The sequence below is a fragment of the Paramormyrops kingsleyae genome, chromosome 6 (assembly GCF_048594095.1).
Source record: "Paramormyrops kingsleyae isolate MSU_618 chromosome 6, PKINGS_0.4, whole genome shotgun sequence".
In the NCBI taxonomy this organism is placed as follows: Eukaryota; Metazoa; Chordata; class Actinopteri; order Osteoglossiformes; family Mormyridae; genus Paramormyrops; species Paramormyrops kingsleyae.
The window spans coordinates 27,203,836-27,225,494 of record NC_132802.1 but is presented as its reverse complement, the minus strand read 5'-3'; the positions used below and the strand labels follow the sequence as shown (position 1 = coordinate 27,225,494).

General features: G+C 40.0%; 2 protein-coding genes across 7 annotated transcripts; one reads left to right on the top strand and one right to left on the bottom strand.

The window, feature by feature from the left end:
- Positions 1 to 11: 11 nt before the first annotated feature.
- On the bottom strand, positions 12 to 4,905 carry LOC111860629 (uncharacterized). 6 transcript variants are annotated; one of them, XM_072712964.1, is made up of 6 exons: positions 4,808 to 4,905; positions 4,401 to 4,506; positions 2,041 to 2,085; positions 1,341 to 1,767; positions 879 to 1,097; positions 12 to 456 (listed from the first exon to the last, which is right to left on the bottom strand). In XM_072712964.1, exons 2-6 carry the CDS (start codon positions 4,501 to 4,503, stop codon positions 402 to 404), a joined length of 849 nt encoding a protein of 282 aa, XP_072569065.1. In that variant the 5' UTR covers positions 4,504 to 4,506; positions 4,808 to 4,905; the 3' UTR covers positions 12 to 401. The 6 variants fall into 6 exon arrangements, 5 of the variants coding, with proteins under 5 accessions (XP_072569065.1, XP_072569067.1, XP_072569063.1 ...); XM_072712966.1 differs by having other exon boundaries at positions 1,665 to 1,767; XR_011991933.1 differs by having other exon boundaries at positions 1,665 to 2,085.
- A 1,528-nt stretch (positions 4,906 to 6,433) lies between these two features.
- LOC111860628 (beta-1,4 N-acetylgalactosaminyltransferase 1-like) lies at positions 6,434 to 21,279 on the top strand. The gene is made up of 11 exons (XM_023844488.1): positions 6,434 to 6,658; positions 15,900 to 16,140; positions 17,156 to 17,305; positions 18,369 to 18,475; positions 18,635 to 18,672; positions 18,818 to 18,998; positions 19,143 to 19,235; positions 19,629 to 19,816; positions 19,911 to 20,051; positions 20,370 to 20,607; positions 21,014 to 21,279. The coding sequence occupies exons 2-11, from the start codon at positions 15,935 to 15,937 to the stop codon at positions 21,211 to 21,213; spliced, it is 1,542 nt and encodes a 513-aa protein (XP_023700256.1). The 5' UTR covers positions 6,434 to 6,658; positions 15,900 to 15,934; the 3' UTR covers positions 21,214 to 21,279.
- The last annotated feature ends 380 nt before the right edge of the window (positions 21,280 to 21,659 follow it).

Genomic DNA, 21,659 nt, shown 5'->3' with positions numbered 1-21,659 from the left:
ATTCCCGGGTCTTGGGTTTTGATGACTTTATTGCCAGAGACAACAAGGTAGAGAGAACTCTACAGAGCAATCTGTGGAGTCTTTGTTCGCACCCTCTTTTATACAGTTTTCCTCAAGGCATGTTCTATACATTTCACACATAGGTTTAGAATAGTGGTAGAATAACTAGATACATAAATGGCTCGATTCACCTTGATTATACTTGATTCATTGACATACTGACTAATAAAAATCTTCAACAATCATTTTAAAGTCCAGACATATTTTTGAGTGTTATGTAATTCTCAACAGCAGTTATCCAGTTGACTGGTGAAAAAAGCCCACTCTGTCTCTGTAAGTCCGTAAATTGACCTTGGAGATTACCATCGCCACAAAGACTGCGCTGTGGTGGCAGAATGTCCTCAAACTCTTGAATAACTTGTTGACACTGGGAATCCACAATCCCTTGCATCAAACCTAAGGCCAGTCAGAAATCAAAACATAAGTAAACTCATTACAAAAATGTGTAATAAAAACTATAAATCCTAAAATGAAAAAATTATAACCCAATTTTTAAATAGTCTTGAATTTTAAGACAAATAAGCCAAAGGTTGACTCTTAATGTTGAGAACATCTGTTGTCAAATATGGTTCTCACATTTGCTTCTACTACAAACACACTTTGTGAACCAGAAGTTTCCACCTTTTTGCTTCATGCATTGTACGTTTTTGTCTAAGAGTGTCTGAATTATTTTTAAAATAGTAATCTAGTTATGATTTAAAATGTAATAATCGTCAAGTGTGGAATTGATCAAGTAAAAAACTAATGATAAACTGAATTTTTTTTTTTATTTGATATTTACTGAATATGGTCACATATTGCAAGGATTAAATACGAACCTGTGAGGCAGGTGATACATGGCTTCTGGTTTACCAGAATGACAAGATGACTGACGAACAGGTCGGATGGTGTGGTTATTCCAAAGTTCTCTGTACTCATCAAGGTCTTTCTGCAAGATGCCCAAGAAGACATAACGCAGAAGGCACTTATGCTCGTGGCTGCCGTTGAAAAGGTGCCTCTCTCTCAGGTCATTGAACAAATCAATCCAGAACTGAGTCCTAGTGATGGAATGACAGTATACACAATGTTTTAGTTTAGTGCTGAATAAAATTTATATGGAAATGAAATCAATGTAAAGCAAACTTTATACCATCAGGGGAAAAAAAGATTCTCATTATTCTCAATATTCTCATATAATGAATGTTGACAGCTGAAAACCTCTGTCATGTGACAACACACACACACACACACACACACACACACACACACACAAAACTAAGTGACTAAATAGATACATGTACCTCTGCTTTCTGAAAAAGGACCACCAACTTTCGATACGCTGATTTGCAGTTGATGTTCCATACATGTGACTGAGGACTCCTGCAAAATCATCTGTATACTGTGCTCTTAATGCACAGTGAATGGCTACCATAGTGCCATTTTCTGTCCCACAGTCTGTGCGAAGACGTGCTGGAACTCCAAACTCTGATGCACACTTCATGTAATAATAAGCAATTACCCCGGGGTTGTTATTAGAGCTGCCACTTCTTAGCCACATCACTTTCCTAGAAAATCCATCAATGCAGCCACTGATGGCAACACCAAATGGTTTGAGCTTATCATACCCATCGATATGCCACACTTGGTTTGGTCCTGCTGTAAAGTATCCTCTTCGGATAAACCTGCGTCTATGACGAAGTTGAACTCCAGATGGATCCAGTCTGCGAACTGCATGCATTACATCATCCCTTTTAACTGTTAGGAAATACTTTTGTCGCAATGTCTGCCACAGAGCTCTGTAACCTAAAAGCTGTCCAGAGCCTGTCAGTTCATGTGTTATCACTGCATTGACAGTTTCAATGGGACTATAGTCTGTTCTCCTTGTTAGGCCAGCATTTTTCAGTTTTCTCTTTAAAGTGCTCAGGCTCAGGAAGATGTTGTGCCTTGTTTTGAGAAAATCAAGGATTACGTCATAGGTGTGGCCCTCTGAGAAATATTTACTTATTAGGCCTGCCTCCATGAGTTCATCTGACATTGATCCTGGATCTGAAGGGAAAAGAGAACAGTGTCATTAAGAATGCAGGAATCCACAAATATAATCTTACACAAACATAAAAATGTATCAGCAGTAGCAAAGAAATAAAAAGGTCAACTGTTTGATACAGTTTGAGAAATGTATTTAACCTAAATTTGTGCACAAATCCAGGTACTAAAAGGCACAAAGAACACCTGGCATTGGACGGGCATTTAAGCTTACTATTTTTAAACAGGTCGTATTGAGAGGTCTATGTTGATATTGAAAAAACATGTGCAATGTACTTGTGTTTAGTTCTATATGTCATACTATTAACTGGTTCAACTTGTTAATAAATTAGTGTACATCTGATTGTGTGTGACAAAGTCTGTAGCAGCACTGAGAAGAAATGTGGGAAAGCTCCCTTTCGTCTTCTCAGTGCAGTGAGAATAAGACAATGTACATCAAAGAAATGTTTTTATTTTAGGTATGTCCAACTACCTATGCATGTGAAAGTGTTAGGGTCAGAATGACTCAACATAATCATTGCATACCCAATGGGTTCAATTCATACTTTTCATAACACATTGTGTCCACAACTTGCATATAAGTTCATGACCCTAAATGAGGTGAATGAATTTCAAGGAGCAAAAAAAAGAGGGAAAAAAGTATTTCAGTATTTCAGACAACTCAAAATGAAAATGGGTCAAATTGACCTTTGACATTATAGTTAGTTAGTTAGTCATACTTTATTGTTCAGCCTTGGCTAAAAATTGGTCTCACTTTTATGCAACAATGACAATACATTCCACATATCCCTACACACACACACACACACATATATATATATACATTAGGGATGTTAACCGATGACCGTTTGACCGGTGGTTGACCGTATCAACGTTAACCGGTCAAAGTTGTCGGTAGTCGGTTAAAAAAAAAAGTGATATCTAAATTAGGCTATTATAGACAGTGGACTATACGCTACTACAGTTAGCCATCTCATTCCTCATCTTTTTGTGTTAAGTGAACAAATTATCCCTCACACTCAATTTTTCATAACTCGCCTGTTTGTACTTAATAAACCAATAAAAACATTTGGCGCGAGGTCACAGCGTTTGGGTTCGCGCGCTCACAAGGTTTGCGAAATTTAACTTTAACTTGTTTTTCGTTAATTTATTTTCCAAGAATAACTAATGGCCAAACCGTTTTGTTATGTTTTAATAATTAGCACCCTTAACACCTGTCTGTGAGCTGTTTGTTGGCTACAGTATTCTCATTCATAGATTCTAATAATTTTTCGTTTATTTAATGTTATTCTTAAGAATAGCTGTAGGTTTTTGTCTGTTATGGTTTAGGAGATGTTGCCCTTAACAGAAGTTGACACTTGTCTTTTTGAAAAATAAAAAAATAATATTAATTATACAACAGAGTTGTCCTGTCCGTTATTAGAAGGCACACAGTGAGTTAGACCTGCCTTGGCCGGTGCGTCTTTTACGCATTCTGAAGGTGCCTGTTTTATCCATTGGTTTTATCATGTTGCAGTCTATTAGGCAACATTCCGCATAAGATGGGCTTAGATTTGGAAATACATTACATCTACATTTCAGTGGTAACCGATAAGGTGATGATGATCATCATCTTTCTTTATTATGGTTAGCACTACCTCAACTAAAGCGGCGTCTCTTCGGAGCTGTCATTTTCTTAAATGAGCCGTGGCAATGTTTCAAATGAGCTTCTAACCTAGACAAACGCCTTTATTTTCAAAGCGATCACCTTGTACCCAAACCATTTGAAACTAAGGAGCCATTTGTCCTACGATTACATACAACAAGCTCTTCGGCGCCGCGTTTGCGGGACTCATGTTTCGCGCTGTAGGGGATTTTAAAAAAGTGACGTGAGTGGCAGTGTGTGTGTGTGTGTGCGGGAGGCAGAGCGGCAGAGAGATGCGACAGAGTTGCGAAATTGCAGGCGCGGCTCGAAATGGCTGTTATTTCAAATAGCGTACCATATTTTAAACTAATCGGTTAACCGGTTTCAACCGGCTACTGAGGCTCGGTGGTCGGTCAAGAAATTTTTTAGTTTTCGCCATCCCTAATATACATACACATACATATACATACATACATATATATATACACATATATATACATACACATATATATACACATACACATATATATACATACACATATATATACATACACATATACATACACATATATATACACATATATATACATACACATATATATACATACACATATATATACACATATATATACATACATATACACATATATATACATACATATATATATATATATATATACATACATATACATACCATTCTGTAGAAAAGGTGCCAAAAATTGAATGCTGATACCACAGGTGCCACAAAAGCGTCCAACATGTCCAGGTAAATCGTGTCCACAATATGGACAATACATAGCCTGGCGGAGGAAATGTTTGTGACTGTTTAGTGCTAAAATATATAACTTGTAACTAGTAAATGCCTGTAATATATACATTTTCACAGAAGAGTTAAAAATGCAGATGTCAGGAAAAAAAAAAAACAGGGGTTAGTTTTACTTGCTTGTTGCCTACAGTTTTTCTCAGAGTAACTCTAGCTAACATAGCATTAAAATAACGTTCCACAGTTATGTGTGTGATTCGTCAGATTAGTCTAATAATGTCCAATAGACCAATTAATGGTATGATCGGGATGTTAAAATAAACAAAAAAAAAACCCACCTTTCAGTTCACGGACAAAACCTCCGCTCTGTCCAAAAGCCACTGAACAAATAGTCAGCTGAGCTCCCAGATGGGTTCGTCACTTTTTGAGGTCCCCCTGAAACATTTCCGTTGTGGTCCCTGCTATTTGCAGCGCGTTTTTTGTGTTTGCATCGCTTTTTTTGTGTTTGCAGCGCGTTTTTTGTGTTTGCATCGCGTTTTTTGTGTTTGCATCGCTTTTTTTGTGTTTGCAGCGCTTTTTTTGTGTTTGCAGCGCTTTTTTTGTGTTTGCAGCGCGTTTCCGTATTTGCAGCGCCTGTGTTGTCAAACTGATGGAGACGTTTTCTTAATTTGTTGTGGTTTTTTTTATGTTTGCATGTGTTTTCTTGGAGTTGCAGCGCGTTGAGCTCTCTCGGCCACCGTACAAAAAGGAAGATTGTGCTTTTGGATAACACAATATTGGTCATTCTCACATACTCATTACCGTAATATTTAAATTTTTGTTTAATATTTTAGTTTCTTTAATATGTAAAATTAGACTATAATCATATAACTTCATTGTCTAAATTGTCTAAAATTTTTGCCTCTGTTGTTAATCAGTTTTATTATATTACCATTTATTTCTGTAATAAACAAAGATTTGGTGTGAACACTGGCCCCCGTCCTCTCATCTTGTGTGGCCAACTGCCCACCTAAGAGGTGTCCCATCATGAGCAGACTAGGATGTACAAGACGTATGAGGGGCCTAGTCTGGGACTAGACCAGGGGTGGCCAATCTTATCCACAAAGGGCCGGTGTGTTTGCGGGTTTTCGCTGCAACTCCCTCATTAGATTACTAATTAGAGGACTGATTGGCTGAAGAGTCCTCACACCTGGGTTTGAACAGCTGACCTAAAGGTTATCCCAAAAAGCTGCATACACACCGGCCCTTTGTGGATAAATAAGATTGCCCACCCCTGGACTAGACAGTAGAAAGGTGGAGGTATTAATCTCTACTGTCTTTTTAAAGACATTAAAAGAGCACTGTCTTCCTCCACACAGTGTCTCTGGCTTGGCGACATCTACTGAAGGGGTTAAAATAAAGCACCCAGTGTAAATAGACTAGCTCCCCCACAGCAGCTGCAACATTAAATCATTCTCAATTACACCAAACAACAAAATGGTATTTCATTGTAACATTCTTTCTGAATGACTAGTATATGCATAGTAGGCTTTCCCACCATGTTTTCTTTTTCAAAATAAAAGGATTTCTATGGATTTTAACTCGATTCACACTGTAAATGTGCACATACCCCAAACTGTCTGTACCCCACATCTTGTCATCTGCCCGTTATTTATTTATATGCCTACATGTTTATTTGTTTATCAAGGGCACATTTTCTTATAATCTATATCACTCTTTTTTATTCTTATTGTTTTGTGTATTTGTGTATTTTTTTGTCTTGGCAGTATGTATGATCTGTGTACTTGTGCCACAAGCAAAACAATCTCATTGTATTTTGTATATAAGGCAAATAAAAAGGAGGCTAAAATTAATAAGTCCATGTTCCTCATTAGTTTTGTTGCCAAAATCACTGTGTCATTTTCTCACATGGTGAATTACACTGGTACAACTGCACCTCTTTTTTTTAGGTTTAAGAGCTGTGGGTGTGACTACCCTACCAATGAGAGAATACATGCAACAAAACAGTGCATCAAAAAGCACTTTCATGTCTACTAGTACAATATAGCCCTTAGTTTCTCAATCAGATAGAAGACTATGAAGAAGTAATTTAATGTCAACGTCACAAACAGGATCCCAGAATCTGGTGGCTCGTGAGAGACTCAACAACCAACGACACTGCTGGGTGCACTGAGTGTACATAGGACAAGGTAAGAGAAAACCTTTTGTGAACTTAAGCTTAAGATAAAGATTGACTTTATTGATCCCAGGAGGAAATTCTGGTTCCCAGGGGGACACGTCCCCTAGTTAGGCAACCCATCTGCTATTAGTGTGAATGCTTCTATTGACAAGTGATGGGACAACTTCTTTTAAGTGAATGACACTCTATCAGCAGTCCAATACAGATGATCTGTGGGTTATGATGGTCCGTGTTATGATATTTTGACTTTATGATGGGTATTCCAATTCCATACTGTTTTTCACTTTCAGTACATTATTCAATAAATTACATGAAATATTCAACATTTCATCATAAAACAGGCTTTGTGTTAATGATTTTGCCCAACTGTAGGCTAATTTGAGTGTTCTGAGCAAAGCAGGCTAAAGGCTAGGCTATGATATTTCTTAGGTTAGGTTAGGGGTGTCAAACTCCAGCCCTGGGGGGCCGGACACCTGTGTAGCTTAGTTCTGTCCTATTCTACCACAAATGATTCAGCTCAAGAGCTGTGTTGTAATTAGCACAAGGAGTTGAATCAGGTGTGTTAAATGAGGGGAAACCAAAAACTGTGCAGGGCTCCTGCCCCCCAGGACTGGAGTTTGACACCCTGGGCTAGGTGTACTAAATTAAAATTCATTTTCACCTTACGATAGGTTTATTGGAACTTAACCCTGGAGAGTGTTTATACTTTGGATAATGTGAGCCATTATGCTACAGCCATTTCCTGGGTTACTGTACCATTGCATGACTGGTCAGTGGTGCCATCCTAGGATGAAGGATAGGGTTAGCTAATAGATCCTGGGAACTTATGTAAGACTGGGGTATACAATATGGTACAATAAAGTTTGGAACCTTAGGGATTTGGAACCCCAGTGTAAAAGAAGTGACATTTGGAACTCCTTTACACCCAGATTATATATATAGATACTTTATTGATCCCCATGGGGAAATTGTTTTTACGCCTCCCTCAACTTGCTCTTTTGAAGAGTAAGTTGTCCCCAACAGAGAATGCTGGATCTGAAAAAAATTGTTGTCTTGAGACAGACACAGTGGGTGGATCGTGCAGGTGCAGCAACACAAACGAAAAAGTGTATTTCTGAAAATCATGCAGGTTATTCCCCATACTCAAACTCCTGAAAAGTATTTCCAGCTTTCCCTAATGAATTTACATAGGGAGTAGCTGATGTTAATTATAGTTATGTATTAAAGTAGCAATTGTTAGTGTTACTAGCAAGCTAGCTAGTCACACTGATCCACAAACCACAGACAGTAATTATTGTCATTAGTGATTATTACTTCTGACTTTTTCCCATTTTTATTTCTCTTCTTCTTTTCCTTCGCTGGGCACTGGAGGGCTTTGGCCTTTTTGACATGGTAATGTCTTTTTTAATTAGATACTGTTAATTATATGATGCACTATCAGAGTAACTTAAAGACGCCGACAGTGCATGATATGGAGGGGAGTAGGGTGCTGGGCAAACCGAAAAAAGTTGTTTATTGAATAAGATCTGCTTATTTAATAAGCTTTTTTTTATTATTTTGAAATAATGGTGTAGATAAACAGAGTAAAATAAAAATGCAAATTTTCTTCCTCTTTCCGTTTCTACCCTTTGGGCTGCCTAAGCTTCACCTTTTAATGAACGGCGCCCCTAGCATGTGCTTATATTGCCCATGCCATGGGTCGGTCCTGGTGGCGCCGGATGCGCTGTATGCGTGAGAGGAAATACTCATAGACACGAGAGCTAAATACTGATTCACTCACTACAGTCGTGGCCAAAAGTTTTGAGAATGACACAAGTATTGGTTTTCACAAAGTTTGCTGCTTCAGTAATTACAAGCATTTCACAAGCGTCAAAAGCTTTTATTGACAATTACACTAAGGGCAATGATTGCAGTGTTGGCCCTCCTTTTCAAGACCTCTGCAATTCGCCCTGGCATGCTGTCAATCAACTTCTGTGACAAATCCTGATTGATGGCAACCCATTGTTGCATAATCAATGCATTGAGTTTGTCAGAATTTGTGGATTTTTGTTTGTCCAGCTGCTTCTTGTGGATTGACCACAAGTTCTCAATGGAATTAAGGTCTGGGGAGTTTCCACTTTTGCCTTATGGCATGGTGCTCCATCAGTCTCACAAAATCATTCATGTGCCACTGATGTTAATGTCAAATAGGTGGATGAGTCTTTCAATCAAGGAAACAAACCAGTTAAAGCACAAGAAAAACTGAACAATTTATCGAATCACATAAGCCTTGTCGTTTAAAAAAGATGTTTGTACAACCTGTAGTAACCTGTAGTACCTAAAAAACACCAAGTGTGGATTATCTGCTTATCTTACAAGTTTAAAAGTGGCTGTTTCGGTGCAGGAGCTGTTCTCTTCTGGCTATAGCATCTACTGTACTGTCAAATCAGGGTGATTTCGGCATAAAAGAGCACTCATATTCAATGTGTTACCACAAGATGCTCAAAGTAACATCTACAGACAGCTGCAGTTTTATCTACACTGTAAAAAAAAAGCATGTAAAATTATAGTAAAATACTGGCAGGAGATTCGCTTTTTAATTACAGGATTTTACTGTATATAAAAATTACTGTACTTTGCTATAATCAGTTATGCAGGATATTACTGTACTTTTGTACTTTTTACTGTTTTTTAGCAGTTAATATTTACCAAATAAAATCTATAAAGCATTTTATTCCCCAAACAGATTATTATTATTATTATTATTAAATATGCTGTTTTTAATTACAAAATTCAAATTGTCAAAATTCACAGAATCTTCAAAAATTCAAAGCTTTTTTAATTTCTAAGCAACAATTCAACAGAGTTGTTTACGGACTACTTTTTAGAAACATCTTTTTAAAAGCCTTTTAAAACAACATGAATCATTTGCTCAGGTTTGAACAGGTTTGTTTTCGTGTACACAGCAAAAACAAAGGTAACACCAGACCAGTCTGTGTAGTTTTGGTGTTTAGAGCCTCTGCTGACTTATCTGTCAGACTGACTCTGACACATGAGGGTTAAGGTGGGGTCTTTGAGAGCAATGAAGTTCCAACCTCATATGGATTAATGCATTTTTCATGAAATTAGAAGAAGGTTGAAGGTTGCCGGTTGTTTAAGCCCATTGATTTTGGAGACCTTGTCATTGTAAGCCTGGTACTCGCATTTGGAGATGCATCTGTAAGAAAGTGAACATAACTGACTAAATATATGGCTAAATACAAGTGATGATTTTTGTAAATATATTAATATTCGTGGGAAGCATGGTGGCACAGTATTTTGCGCTGCCGCCTCACAGCAAGAAGGTCCTGGGTTTGATTCCTGGGTTGAATGGCCAGTGGGCCTTTCTACGTGGATTTTGCCTGCTCTCCGTGTGTTTGTGTAGATTTTGCCTGCTCTCTGCGTGTTTGTGTGGGTTTTGCCTGCTCTCTGCGTGTTTGTGTGGATTTTGCCTGCTCTCTGCGTGTTTGTGTGGATTTTGCCTGCTCTCTGTGTGTTTGTATGGGCTTTGCCTGCTCTCCGTGTGTTTGTGTAGATTTTGCCTGCTGTCCGCGTGTTTGTGTGGGTTTTGCCTGCTTGCTGCGTGTTTGTGTGGATTTTGCCTGCTCTCTGCGTGTTTGTGTGGGTTTTGCCTGCTCTCTGCGTGTTTGTGTGGGTTTTGCCTGCTGTCCGCGTGTTTGTGTGGGTTTTGCCTGCTCTCTGCGTGTTTGTGTGGGTTTTGCCTGCTCTCTGCGTGTTTGTGTGGGTTTTTCCTGCTGTCCGCGTGTTTGTGTGGGTTTCGCCTGCTCTCCGTGTGTTTGTGTGGGTTTTGCCTGCTCTCCGCGTGTTTGTGTGGGTTTTGCCTGCTGTCCGCGTGTTTGTGTGGGTTTTGCCTGCTCTCCGCGTGTTTGTGTGGGTTTTGCCTGCTGTCCGCGTGTTTGTGTGGGTTTTGCCTGCTCTCTGCGTGTTTGTGTGGGTTTTGCCTGCTGTCCGCGTGTTTGTGTGGGTTTTGCCTGCTTGCTGCGTGTTTGTGTGGATTTTGCCTGCTCTCTGCGTGTTTGTGTGGGTTTTGCCTGCTGTCCGCGTGTTTGTGTGGGTTTCCGTCGGGGGCTCTGGTTGCCTCCCACAGTCCAAAGGCATGTTCTATAGGTTCTCTAAATTGGCCACTAATGAATGACTGTCAGTGTGTGTGCCCTGCAGTGTGTTGGTTGACAGTGCATCTCCCCAACGCTCAAATTATATGAAATCCCACTGGAAGTCCATCAGTTTCCTCATGAATGTGGACACGTGGATTCAGGACAGTTTTTTTCTTCTGCACCACCTTGCCTGTTCGCTTGCTGGTGACTTTCCCTTGATGAGCTTTAGATCCATGTTCTGGGTTAACGTCAATAAAGTATCTACGCATTGCACCTGCTACTTTATAGACAGTTTTTCTGTCATTTTAATGTCTTTCTATTAAAGTGTGGAGGAAAATAAGCCATATATGCAAAAACATCTCATTAGGGTGGTCCAAATGTCATGAGACATGACCTTCACAAGTCTAATTTTGTTCTATGCCTGGCCATTGTTAATTGTGCCAAATGGTAGGCCTCTTGGTGAACATTTTAAAGTTTGCTCAAAGATTTGTAATTTAATACATGAAATGAAAATACGGAAATATAGCTACAGTGACTATGGTAATATTTGATCAACATCCAAATCTGTTTTACAAGACGTAATGTGGACATTAAACGAGGGATACCTGTAAAAAAAAAATGAAAAATTCCACCAAACTTTGAACTGTGAAGAAATGCACATGGAAAAAATTGAGACCACAGCAACATTTTTAATTTCACTCATTTCAGTTTATAGTTATGCTAAAATATACATTTTTATATACATTCCGCGTGTTTGTGTGGGTTTCCGTCGGGGGCTCTGGTTGCCTCCCACAGTCCAAAGGCATGTTCTATAGGTTCTCTAAATTGGCCACTAATGAATGACTGTCAGTGTGTGTGCCCTGCAGTGTGTTGGTTGACAGTGCATCTCCCCAACGCTCAAATTATATGAAATCCCACTGGAAGTCCATCAGTTTCCTCATGAATGTGGACACGTGGATTCAGGACAGTTTTTTTCTTCTGCACCACCTTGCCTGTTCGCTTGCTGGTGACTTTCCCTTGATGAGCTTTAGATCCATGTTCTGGGTTAACGTCAATAAAGTATCTACGCATTGCACCTGCTACTTTATAGACAGTTTTTCTGTCATTTTAATGTCTTTCTATTAAAGTGTGGAGGAAAATAAGCCATATATGCAAAAACATCTCATTAGGGTGGTCCAAATGTCATGAGACATGACCTTCACAAGTCTAATTTTGTTCTATGCCTGGCCATTGTTAATTGTGCCAAATGGTAGGCCTCTTGGTGAACATTTTAAAGTTTGCTCAAAGATTTGTAATTTAATACATGAAATGAAAATACGGAAATATAGCTACAGTGACTATGGTAATATTTGATCAACATCCAAATCTGTTTTACAAGACGTAATGTGGACATTAAACGAGGGATACCTGTAAAAAAAAAATGAAAAATTCCACCAAACTTTGAACTGTGAAGAAATGCACATGGAAAAAATTGAGACCACAGCAACATTTTTAATTTCACTCATTTCAGTTTATAGTTATGCTAAAATATACATTTTTTTGCAAACCTGCCTCTTCTGTTTCTCATTCATGAAGGGCTTCTTCATTGCTTTATGGGTCTTCAGTCCTGCTTCTAGGAGCCTGTTATGAATTGTCCTAGCAGTGCACTTCACACCACTTAATGTTTCCCATTCTTTGTCAAGGTCAATTGAGGTCATCCTCCGATTTATGAGGCACTGCTGGATAAGTTGACGGTCATCTCTGGCATTAAAAAGTCGATTCCGCCATCTATCTGGCTGGTTTTTGGTCATTGCCAGTGTCTCGTGCTTCACATTGTTCTTATGTACTGCAGTCTTAGATATTTTGAGCCTGGAAGCAACCTGTCGCTCAATGTAGCCTTCTGCCAGCAGAACCAGGATTAAACCAGAAATTTAAAATGCAGATTTGAAAAAAATATGGTCTCTTAATTTTTTCCAGAGCTGTACTTTCTCATTTACAGCTGAAAATAGGCCTGTTGGCTTTGCATATTCATCATAAAGCTTCTTCAATATGCGAATCCCAGAGTATATTCGCTGATGTGGTATTCTTGCATACTGCCAAATTTCCAGTACACAGGACACAGCCAGTTGAGTTGCCTCTTTCAAAACAGCCTTTTTTATTAATGTAAAAATTCAAAGTCAAAGAACGTCACTATTGGTTGGAAGATGTGAACTGGACACATCAGCCCCCTTCTCTAGCAGCCATTCTTCAGCACTGCTTCTAGTCTTTGCCATTCTTAGTTTGCCAAACAGTTTGTATCCTAAAATGTGTCAAAGCCTCCATTTTCAGTTGCCTGTTCATTACTATTCTAACTTTCTTCTTTGCAGTACAGTGTTATTCAACTAACAATAAGTAACACCCTGCCCACCTGACCTTCTTGTTTAATCCCTAATTAATCCCTAACTGTTTAATCCCTAATCTAACAAGCCACATGTGTTACGTGTTTGTCTTGCCTCTCATTCCTGCCCTTGTGTGATTCACTTCAGCTGCTTCTTTTTTTGCTCCCTTGTTAGTCTTTGTGTAAAGTGCTTCCCAGTCCCAGGCTCTCCAGTCTCAGCATTAACATCAATCTTATCTGTGGCCTGGCCTATTAGCTGTGTTCTGTAATCCCAGTGTTGATTCCCCGTCATCCTGTACCTTTATGTTAGGTCTTTTGGTTGAAATAAACCCCATTTGTTTACTCCATCTTCTGCTCCTACATCCTTCATCCTCGGTGCATAATAAAATAAACATTTTGTTGTGCACAACAGCATCAAAGAATAGCTATTTTAATGTGATGTCTCTAAACATTGCTAGTACCTAAACAATATTTAATGTTTAAGTAAGTAACAATTTCTAACAACATTATCACAGTGTATTGCAGAGCACAGAGCAAAACTGACCCAATAGTGAATGTTGCAAAGAGCCAGCCACATTATAAGGATTATTGTTGGACTTTGGGCGACCTCTGAATTTGTCCCAAACTGCTTCACATTTTAACCATATTATCTACATGAGGTAGAACATATTCAGACCTGTGGAGGCAGGTTCCTACATTGCATGTCTTTTTGATGTTTCTGTGTTTTTAAAGATAATTTAAATTAGTTTAATCACTGATAATAGCTGGGTTTGCAGAGAAAATGCAGAAAACAGTAGTAATGCTTGTAGGACTTAACCTATATTATGTGTGACGATGCTATTAATTTATAATTATAACTTAATTGTAGCAACTTACTGCTTATATTTATCACCTTGCTGACAACAAATATATTTGTAAGCATTTAGACACAATCCAGTTATATCAGAACATCGTGATGCCTGGTTTCCTATGCTAACACAGAAATTACAGGACATCAAATTGGTGATACAAATCTGTTTACATGGAAATGTGTAGCTAAATCACTTTTTCAGCCATCAATAATATGTTTATGCATAGATTTGAAGGCTGAACATTATTACCTTAAGCTTAAAATATAGGGTTCGCCTGCTAAAACAGACACACAGCAGCTCTGAACCGCAGTACTAATAACACTAGTTTATGCACATGTAAATATGTATCTGAGTGACTTTCAGCCACCTCACATACTACTTTGCCCATATGTGAGGGAAAAACATTATTTCCTGAAATCCAGGATATTCTACGGTCTGGTTCCCCCTGCTGAAACAGACATGCAACAACTCTGGACCTCAATACTGATGATACTAGTTCATACACATGTAATTATGTACACATAGGCTATTTCCCATGTGTTCCCCCTGTCGCGCACTCATTTGAAATCATCAACTTTATAGTTAGACAGTCATTGTAATGTTTTCTATGAAAGTAAGTTAAACAAACCATTTATGTGAAAAAATAAATAGAGCTCAGCCTCCCTCTTCCTTCCTATCGGTATGATTTCAGACCGCGGTAACTGTAGTTTACACCTTTGTTGACCGCATCCTTCAAAGGTTGTAGCCCCCGAATTCGGACACAGCCCATGACTGACAATGCACCAAGATGGAGTTGCGTGGTAATTTCGCAATACTATTGCAAACCTCCTGTACAGTAAGTGACAGAAAGTTGCAACACCTGTCCTATAAGAGGACTGATACACATGAAATTCAGCAAAAATATTTTTGAAGGGGAAAACGCATAAATTAACAAAATTGATCTTGGGATTTCATGAATCAGTATTAAAACCAGGACTGTGGTTAATCATAAAATCGATATTTTTCCCATCCTTACTGCGTAATGTCTGGTAGGGTATTATTGTACCTCTCCAATGGGCAAATTATGACCTAAAATTTTTAGCATACGACAGTGTCAAGAACATTGGAAGGACAATCTGCTCTGTTCAGCCACAGGAGCTACGAAACAAAGATGCAGAACATGTAATCGTGACTTACGCTTTTAATTACTCGGATATTGTCAGCGGCCAGGGAAGGTGGTTAATCCATCTGAGTTTGAAGGTAAACTTGCGGAAGATTATTGATCTGTCTGATTACATAATTTAACTTGCCAGATTTTCCTTCTGAATATTTATTACAATTATTTCACCGATATCTACGCATTCCCAACCAGTTTGGCTCTCGCAACAAACACCAGAAGTGACATACTTTTTTTTAGAGCCATTCTACAGAGTTCCTTTCGACCTTGAAATAATGCCTTATGACCAGTCTCTGTTGGGAACTTCAGGTAACCCCATCCTACCACTGATACTCACCAGCACACTCTCATTGACTTTTCCATTTGTGATTTTACTTTGCACTACTTGATGCTCAGTTCTTGTATTTTGCAGTACGAACCCAGTAGGTGATATTTATTGATATTGCTTTTCTGATGTTTTTGGATGGTTTTAAGCAGCGTTTTTCATAGCTGCCGTTCCATTAACTATCTTGCACCTCTACCTAACTTGACAGGGAAACACTTTTTATGTTTATCTGCCTCATTTGTTGTCTCGTACATAAGCATCTGACAGGTAAATGAAAATGTAAATATATGATTGCACAAAGTATTGTTTTCCTGTAAGTTACAGAGACATTTGAAAGCAGCCCTTTTTGCTAATTTATTATTTCAGTTAGGATGCTTTTGTGTGGCACATACATGTACCTGCAAATGGATAATCCACGCTGTCTTTCCAGGGGCAGCAAGAAGCTGCTGTGTGCCTCCCTACACAATGCATGTCAAACCCAAACTGGCATTGCTGCTGGCAGTGCTGCTAGCGGCTGCTGGCCTCTTCCTCCTGGTTCCTGATGCTAACACCACCATGGGTCATCAATCACAGCCAAGCAGTATGACCAAAAATCTGTTAAGGGATCAGCAGCAAGTCCTGTCGGGCAGCAACAGGAGCATCGCCTACCGGATCAAGGCAAACGTCGCTGGGTGAGTGTTGGCCAGCCTCTGGTCACCCAGGGAGATGCACACATTCTTAACTTGCATTCTCACCTTACATCTTACAGTCATTCTAACTATGGCGCATGATCCTCTGTCTGGACACTTACTTATTACACTATATTATCAAAAGTATTGGGACACCTTCCTTTACACACACATGAACTTTAATGACATCCAATTCTTAATACATAGGCTTTAATATTGAGTTGGCCCACCCTTTGCAGATATAACAGCTTCAACTCTTCTGGGACGGCTGTCCACAAGGTTTAGGAGTGTGTTTATGGGAATTGTTGACCATTCTTCCAGGAGAGCATTTGTGAGGTCAGGCACTGATGTTGGATGAGAAGGCCTGGCTCACAGTCTCCACTCTAATTCATCCCAAAGGTGTTCTGTCGGGTTCAGGTCAGGGCTCTGTGCAGGCCAGTCAAGTTCCTCCACCCCAGACTCGCTCATCCATGTCCTTATGGACCTTGCTTTGTGCACTGGTGTGCAGTCATGTTGGAGCAGGAAGGGGCCATCCCCAAACTGTTCCCACAAAGCTGGGAGCATGAAATTGTCCGAAATGGCTTTGAATGCTGCAGCATTAAGAGTTCCTTTCATTGGAACTAAGGGGCCAAGCCCAGCCCATGGAAAACAACCCCACACCATAATCCCCCTCCACCAAACTTTACATTTGGCACAATGCAGTCAGGCAAGTACCGTTCTCCCGGCAACCACCAAACCCAGACTCGTCCATCAGATTGCCAGACAGAGAAGCTTTGCATTGCACTTGGTGACGTAAGGCTTGGATGCAGCTGCTCGGCCATGGAAACCCATTCCATGAAGTTCTCTACTCACTGTTCTTGAGCTAATCTTAAGGCCACATGAAGTTTGCAGGTCTGTAGCTATTGACTCTGTCAATCATTTGGAGGGGTGTCCCAATACTTTTGGCAATACAGTGTATATTAATGCATGATAGTTCACGCCACTTTTGATACAATTGTTTGTTTACTCTATCTTCCAGTCTGCTGGCCCTGAACTACTGCAGCTGTGAAGACCATGCGACACTTCACCAAAACTTGCAGATCTATTTGCTGCATGAATCCTTTCCAGCCTCAGAACTGGAGGAGATAAAACGCCGAAGAGCCCAGGAGTATCAGAGCTTCCAAAAGAGGTGGACCTGCATGACCTTTACGCAGCCAGGCTATACCGTCCTTCTTATTTCTACATACAGCTCTGGAAAAAATTAAGAGACCTCAGCAAAATTTTCGGTTTAACTCATTTTTCAATTTATGCGTATGCGCCTGTGTAAAATATACAATTTTTTGCAAACTCCAACTCCCTGCTTCTCATTGAAGGGCTCTTCCTTGCATTATGGGTCTTTGGTCCTGCTTCTAGGAGCCTTTTATGAATTGTCCTAGCAGTGCACTTCACACCACTTAATGTTTCCCATTCTTTGTGAAGGTCACTTGAGGTCATCCTCCCCTTTATGAAGCACTGCTGGAGTTGAAGGTCATTTTTGGCATTAGAAAGTTGCTTCTGCCCTCCACCTGACTGATTTATGGTCACTGGCAGTGTCTCCTGTTTTCTCTTGTGTACTGCTGTCTTAGAAACTTTGAGCCTGGAAGCAGCCTGCCTCATAGTGTAGCCTCTGCCAGCAGAATTAAACCAAGACTTGAAAATGCAGATTTTCAAAATATAGATAGTGGTCTGTTAATTTCTTCCAGAGCTGAATATATCAGCCATGACATTTCAAAACACTGACAGGTGCAGTGAATAACATTGATTATCTCATTCCACTGGCACCTATCAAGGGTGGTATTACATATCAGGCAAGTGAACAGTCAGTGTTTGAAGCTGATGTGTTGGAAGCAGGAAAAATGGGCAAGTGTAAGGATCTGAGTGACTGACAAGGGCCAAATTGTGACGGCTGGACGACTGAGTGAGAGCATCTCCAAAAGCAGGGATTGTGGGGCGTTCCCATTTTGCAGTGGTCTGTACCTACCAAAAATGAGGCCTAAGGAAGGCCAGCTGGTGAACTGGCAATGGGGTCATGGGCGCCCAAGGCTCATTAATGTGTGTAGGGGACAAAGGCTAGCCCGTCTGGTACATTACTGGCATGTACAGCTTTCAACAAAATGGGCTCTTGTTGTTAAAAACATGGTCATTGTTCTGTCCAGTGTGTGAATGTGTGATGAAGTTGCTGTTTTACAAAGTTCTCCCTCTGGGTGCGCTAGGTCACAGAACGCAGGGAACCTCCTCCTTATCGCAGAAGCCAACAGCCCTTTACAGTACCCCACACAGGGAGTCGAAGTACAACCCAAGAAAACCATCCTCATCCCGGGTGAGAGCAGGCATTGATACTATACTGATGACATCAGGCAGATCTCTGAGAGTGTTTGAAGGTCTCAGAGTGCAAACATTTGAGGTTGAGGGTCTCTAAATTTGTTAAACAATGGAGAAATAAATGTCAACATCTGCTTAAACACATTTTGTCTTTCAGGACTTCGATTAGAGGAGCAACCCAGGAAAGGTCACTCAGTGAGTTAACCATTTTAAAATGTTTGTGTCTCCCCTGTTTACCAATAGTCATCACTGATATTAAACAGAAGCTGCATTTCTTGAAACATTGCTGTTTCCTTATTTAACTCTTCACCCTTTCTCATTTTTCCATTCACTCATGTAGGTGACCTTGTTGGCCACAATGGGCACATTTGACGTGACAGCTATAGTGCAGGGGGTGACTCTGAAAGGTGAAGGGACGATGCATATAACGCTGTCTAGCGACTTCCTGTCCCACTTGAACCAGCAGCTGCAGTTCGTCACCTACACAAACACGCTTTTTCATCCCAACACGGCAGACACAGGTTAGCCAAAAGCAGCATTCGAGATATAACAGCGAAAAGCAAGACAATGCAGACTAGTCTGAAAATACTGTATTCTTATTGGTTTGCATTTTTTGATTGTTAATAATATTAATATAATCTCACCCATTGCCACTTATTTTAAAGTGCAATATGAGACAGAAAGTCACAAGGCAGTCTTCACGGTCAAAGTCCGCCATGGTGTTCTTCCAAAGCTGTATGATCCTGGTCCAAAAGGAGGTAAGTTACAGTTGGTTCTCTATGTCGAAAAGATAAAAACACCCTGATGCTTTGCTCTTCTAGGGGTGAAATATTGCTTGCTAAACTTCAGTTTACTCACATGGGGTCTATTCTCCTAAAACGTTACAAGCTTTTGAGTTATGCATATTCTCCCCTCATCAACATGGTCACAGCCACCGCATGTAACTGGAAAAAAGAGACACAGCTGTGCAAGGAGTGTAATTAAGGGGTCACACCCTTTGGCAGGAAGCAGAACATGGAACATGGACTCTTATTTACATTCAGTTTACTAATATGGTGTCTCACTGAACATGTTGTTTCTTTTGTTCTATAGCCCTTCCTTCTTCTTTATGCATTCTGTAATAAACATTTAGTTTGTCTGTCCTCTTGTAGAATACAACATCAGTCACCTTGTGACCATAGCTACTAAGACATTCATACGCTATGACAGACTACAAATTTTGATCAATAGTATACGGCGGTTCTACCCCACCGTCACTATAGTCATAGCAGATGACAGTGAACACCCTAAACCAGTGACTGGACCCTACATTGAGCACTACACAATGCCATTTGGAAAGGTAAAGGAACATGGTTTGATTGCTACAAATTTTATATTTAATGATCAAAAAGGTATTTCAGGGGATTGTACATGTCATTCACTATTCCTATCAGGGCTGGTTTGCAGGTCGCAACTTGGCTGTTTCCCAGGTGACCACAAAATATGTGCTCTGGGTGGATGACGACTTCATCTTCATCAACGACACCAAAATTGAGAAGCTGGTTGATGTTCTGGAGAAGACTACTCTGGATCTGGTGAGGCAGTTAGCATGGAAAGCAGCATGTCTGGAAAGTGTTAAAAAGAAAAAAACAGCTCACACAGAGCTGTGGCTATATTCTGAACATTTTTTTTCCTTTTTGTGTACATTTAATGGTACTATTTTGTGTTTTTTTGTTTTTTTTTTTGTATTTGGGCACATTACCATTACATTATATAGTTTTTTTTATCCTTTTCTCTGAAAACACCTTTTATCTCGACATATTTTCTGGAAATATCTTTGTGTGGAGATCGTTAGGATCATATCACTAGGATATATCTAAATAACAGTGAACACCATTGTCCATGGCTTTCAGGTCGGTGGAGCTGTTCTTGAGTTTGGGAAGTACAAGAACACTTTTAAACACACCTTCAGCTGGGAGAGAGGGGATGAGGATGGGGATTGCCTGCACGTAAGACAAGGGTCCTACCATGTCGTACCAGGCTTTCCCAAGTGTGTTGTCACAGATTCTGTTGTAAACTTCTTCCTGGCCCGGACTGACAAGGTGCAGCAAGTGGGCTTTGACCCTCAACTGGCGAGAATAGCACATCTGGGTTAGTGTGCCTTTGATTGACTTGCCCCCCTCTTCCCCAGCCCATCCACTGTAATGAGTCCATCGGTTTGGATTATCTTACGGTGATTTTTGAGTAACGTTGCTCGGGCACTTTGACATTGATATTGGGCAACAAATTTCTTTGTCTCACCTGATCGCCAATTGCCCAGCAACATTGCTGAATAGGTTACTCTGTGTATCATCACCTTTAGATGTCTTACAGGAAAATTTAAGTTTTGTCAGTTATGTAGTTTTATTGTGTCACCCCAGGCATCATTGCATACAGTTTTATGAACAAGATATTATTCTGCTTAAACGCTTAAATGCCCAGCTCAAGAAGGGTAATCTTCATGTATGTTTTCCGTCCTGCTGTGAATCTGTTGATTTTTTTTTTCCCTCTCTTGCAGAATTTTTTGCTGATGGTCTTGGTACCCTTCATGTTGGTTCCTGTGATGATGTCATAGTCACCCACGGAAAGTTTCTAGGAGACCAATCAGAGAGCGATAAAATCTATGCAAAGTACCGCCAGCCCACTGCCTCTAGTCTGAACAAACAGAAAAGTGTCTTCTGCTTCAAAAATCGACTGAAATGCCTGACTCGTCCATGAGGGGTTGACCTTCATTACACTACGATAAATAATCATTGTGATGTTTATTAAACAATTCCCCTCAAAGAGTGTTGTTGGTTTACTACAGTACCTGGGTAATTCAGAGATGCCAGCCCAACTGCTTGTCTTTGGACTGTGGGAGGAAAGTGTAGCACTTGGAGGAACCCACGTGATTCCAGGAGAGCATGCAGACCTCACACGGTGATCAGAAGCAGGATTGAAACCCCCAAACCTGGAGGTTTGAGGTAACCAAGCTACCCAGTGAATCAGATGAATAGAGCCACCCAGCCATCTATCTTCCATGAGAGCCTGGAGCCTCTTCCAGGCAGCCCAGTAAACTATGGGATACTAAGGATATCTGCTTTAGTGTATTTCTGGGACATCAGGAAATATACAGCTCTGGAAAAAATTAAGAGACCACAGCAAAATTTTTAATTTCACTCATT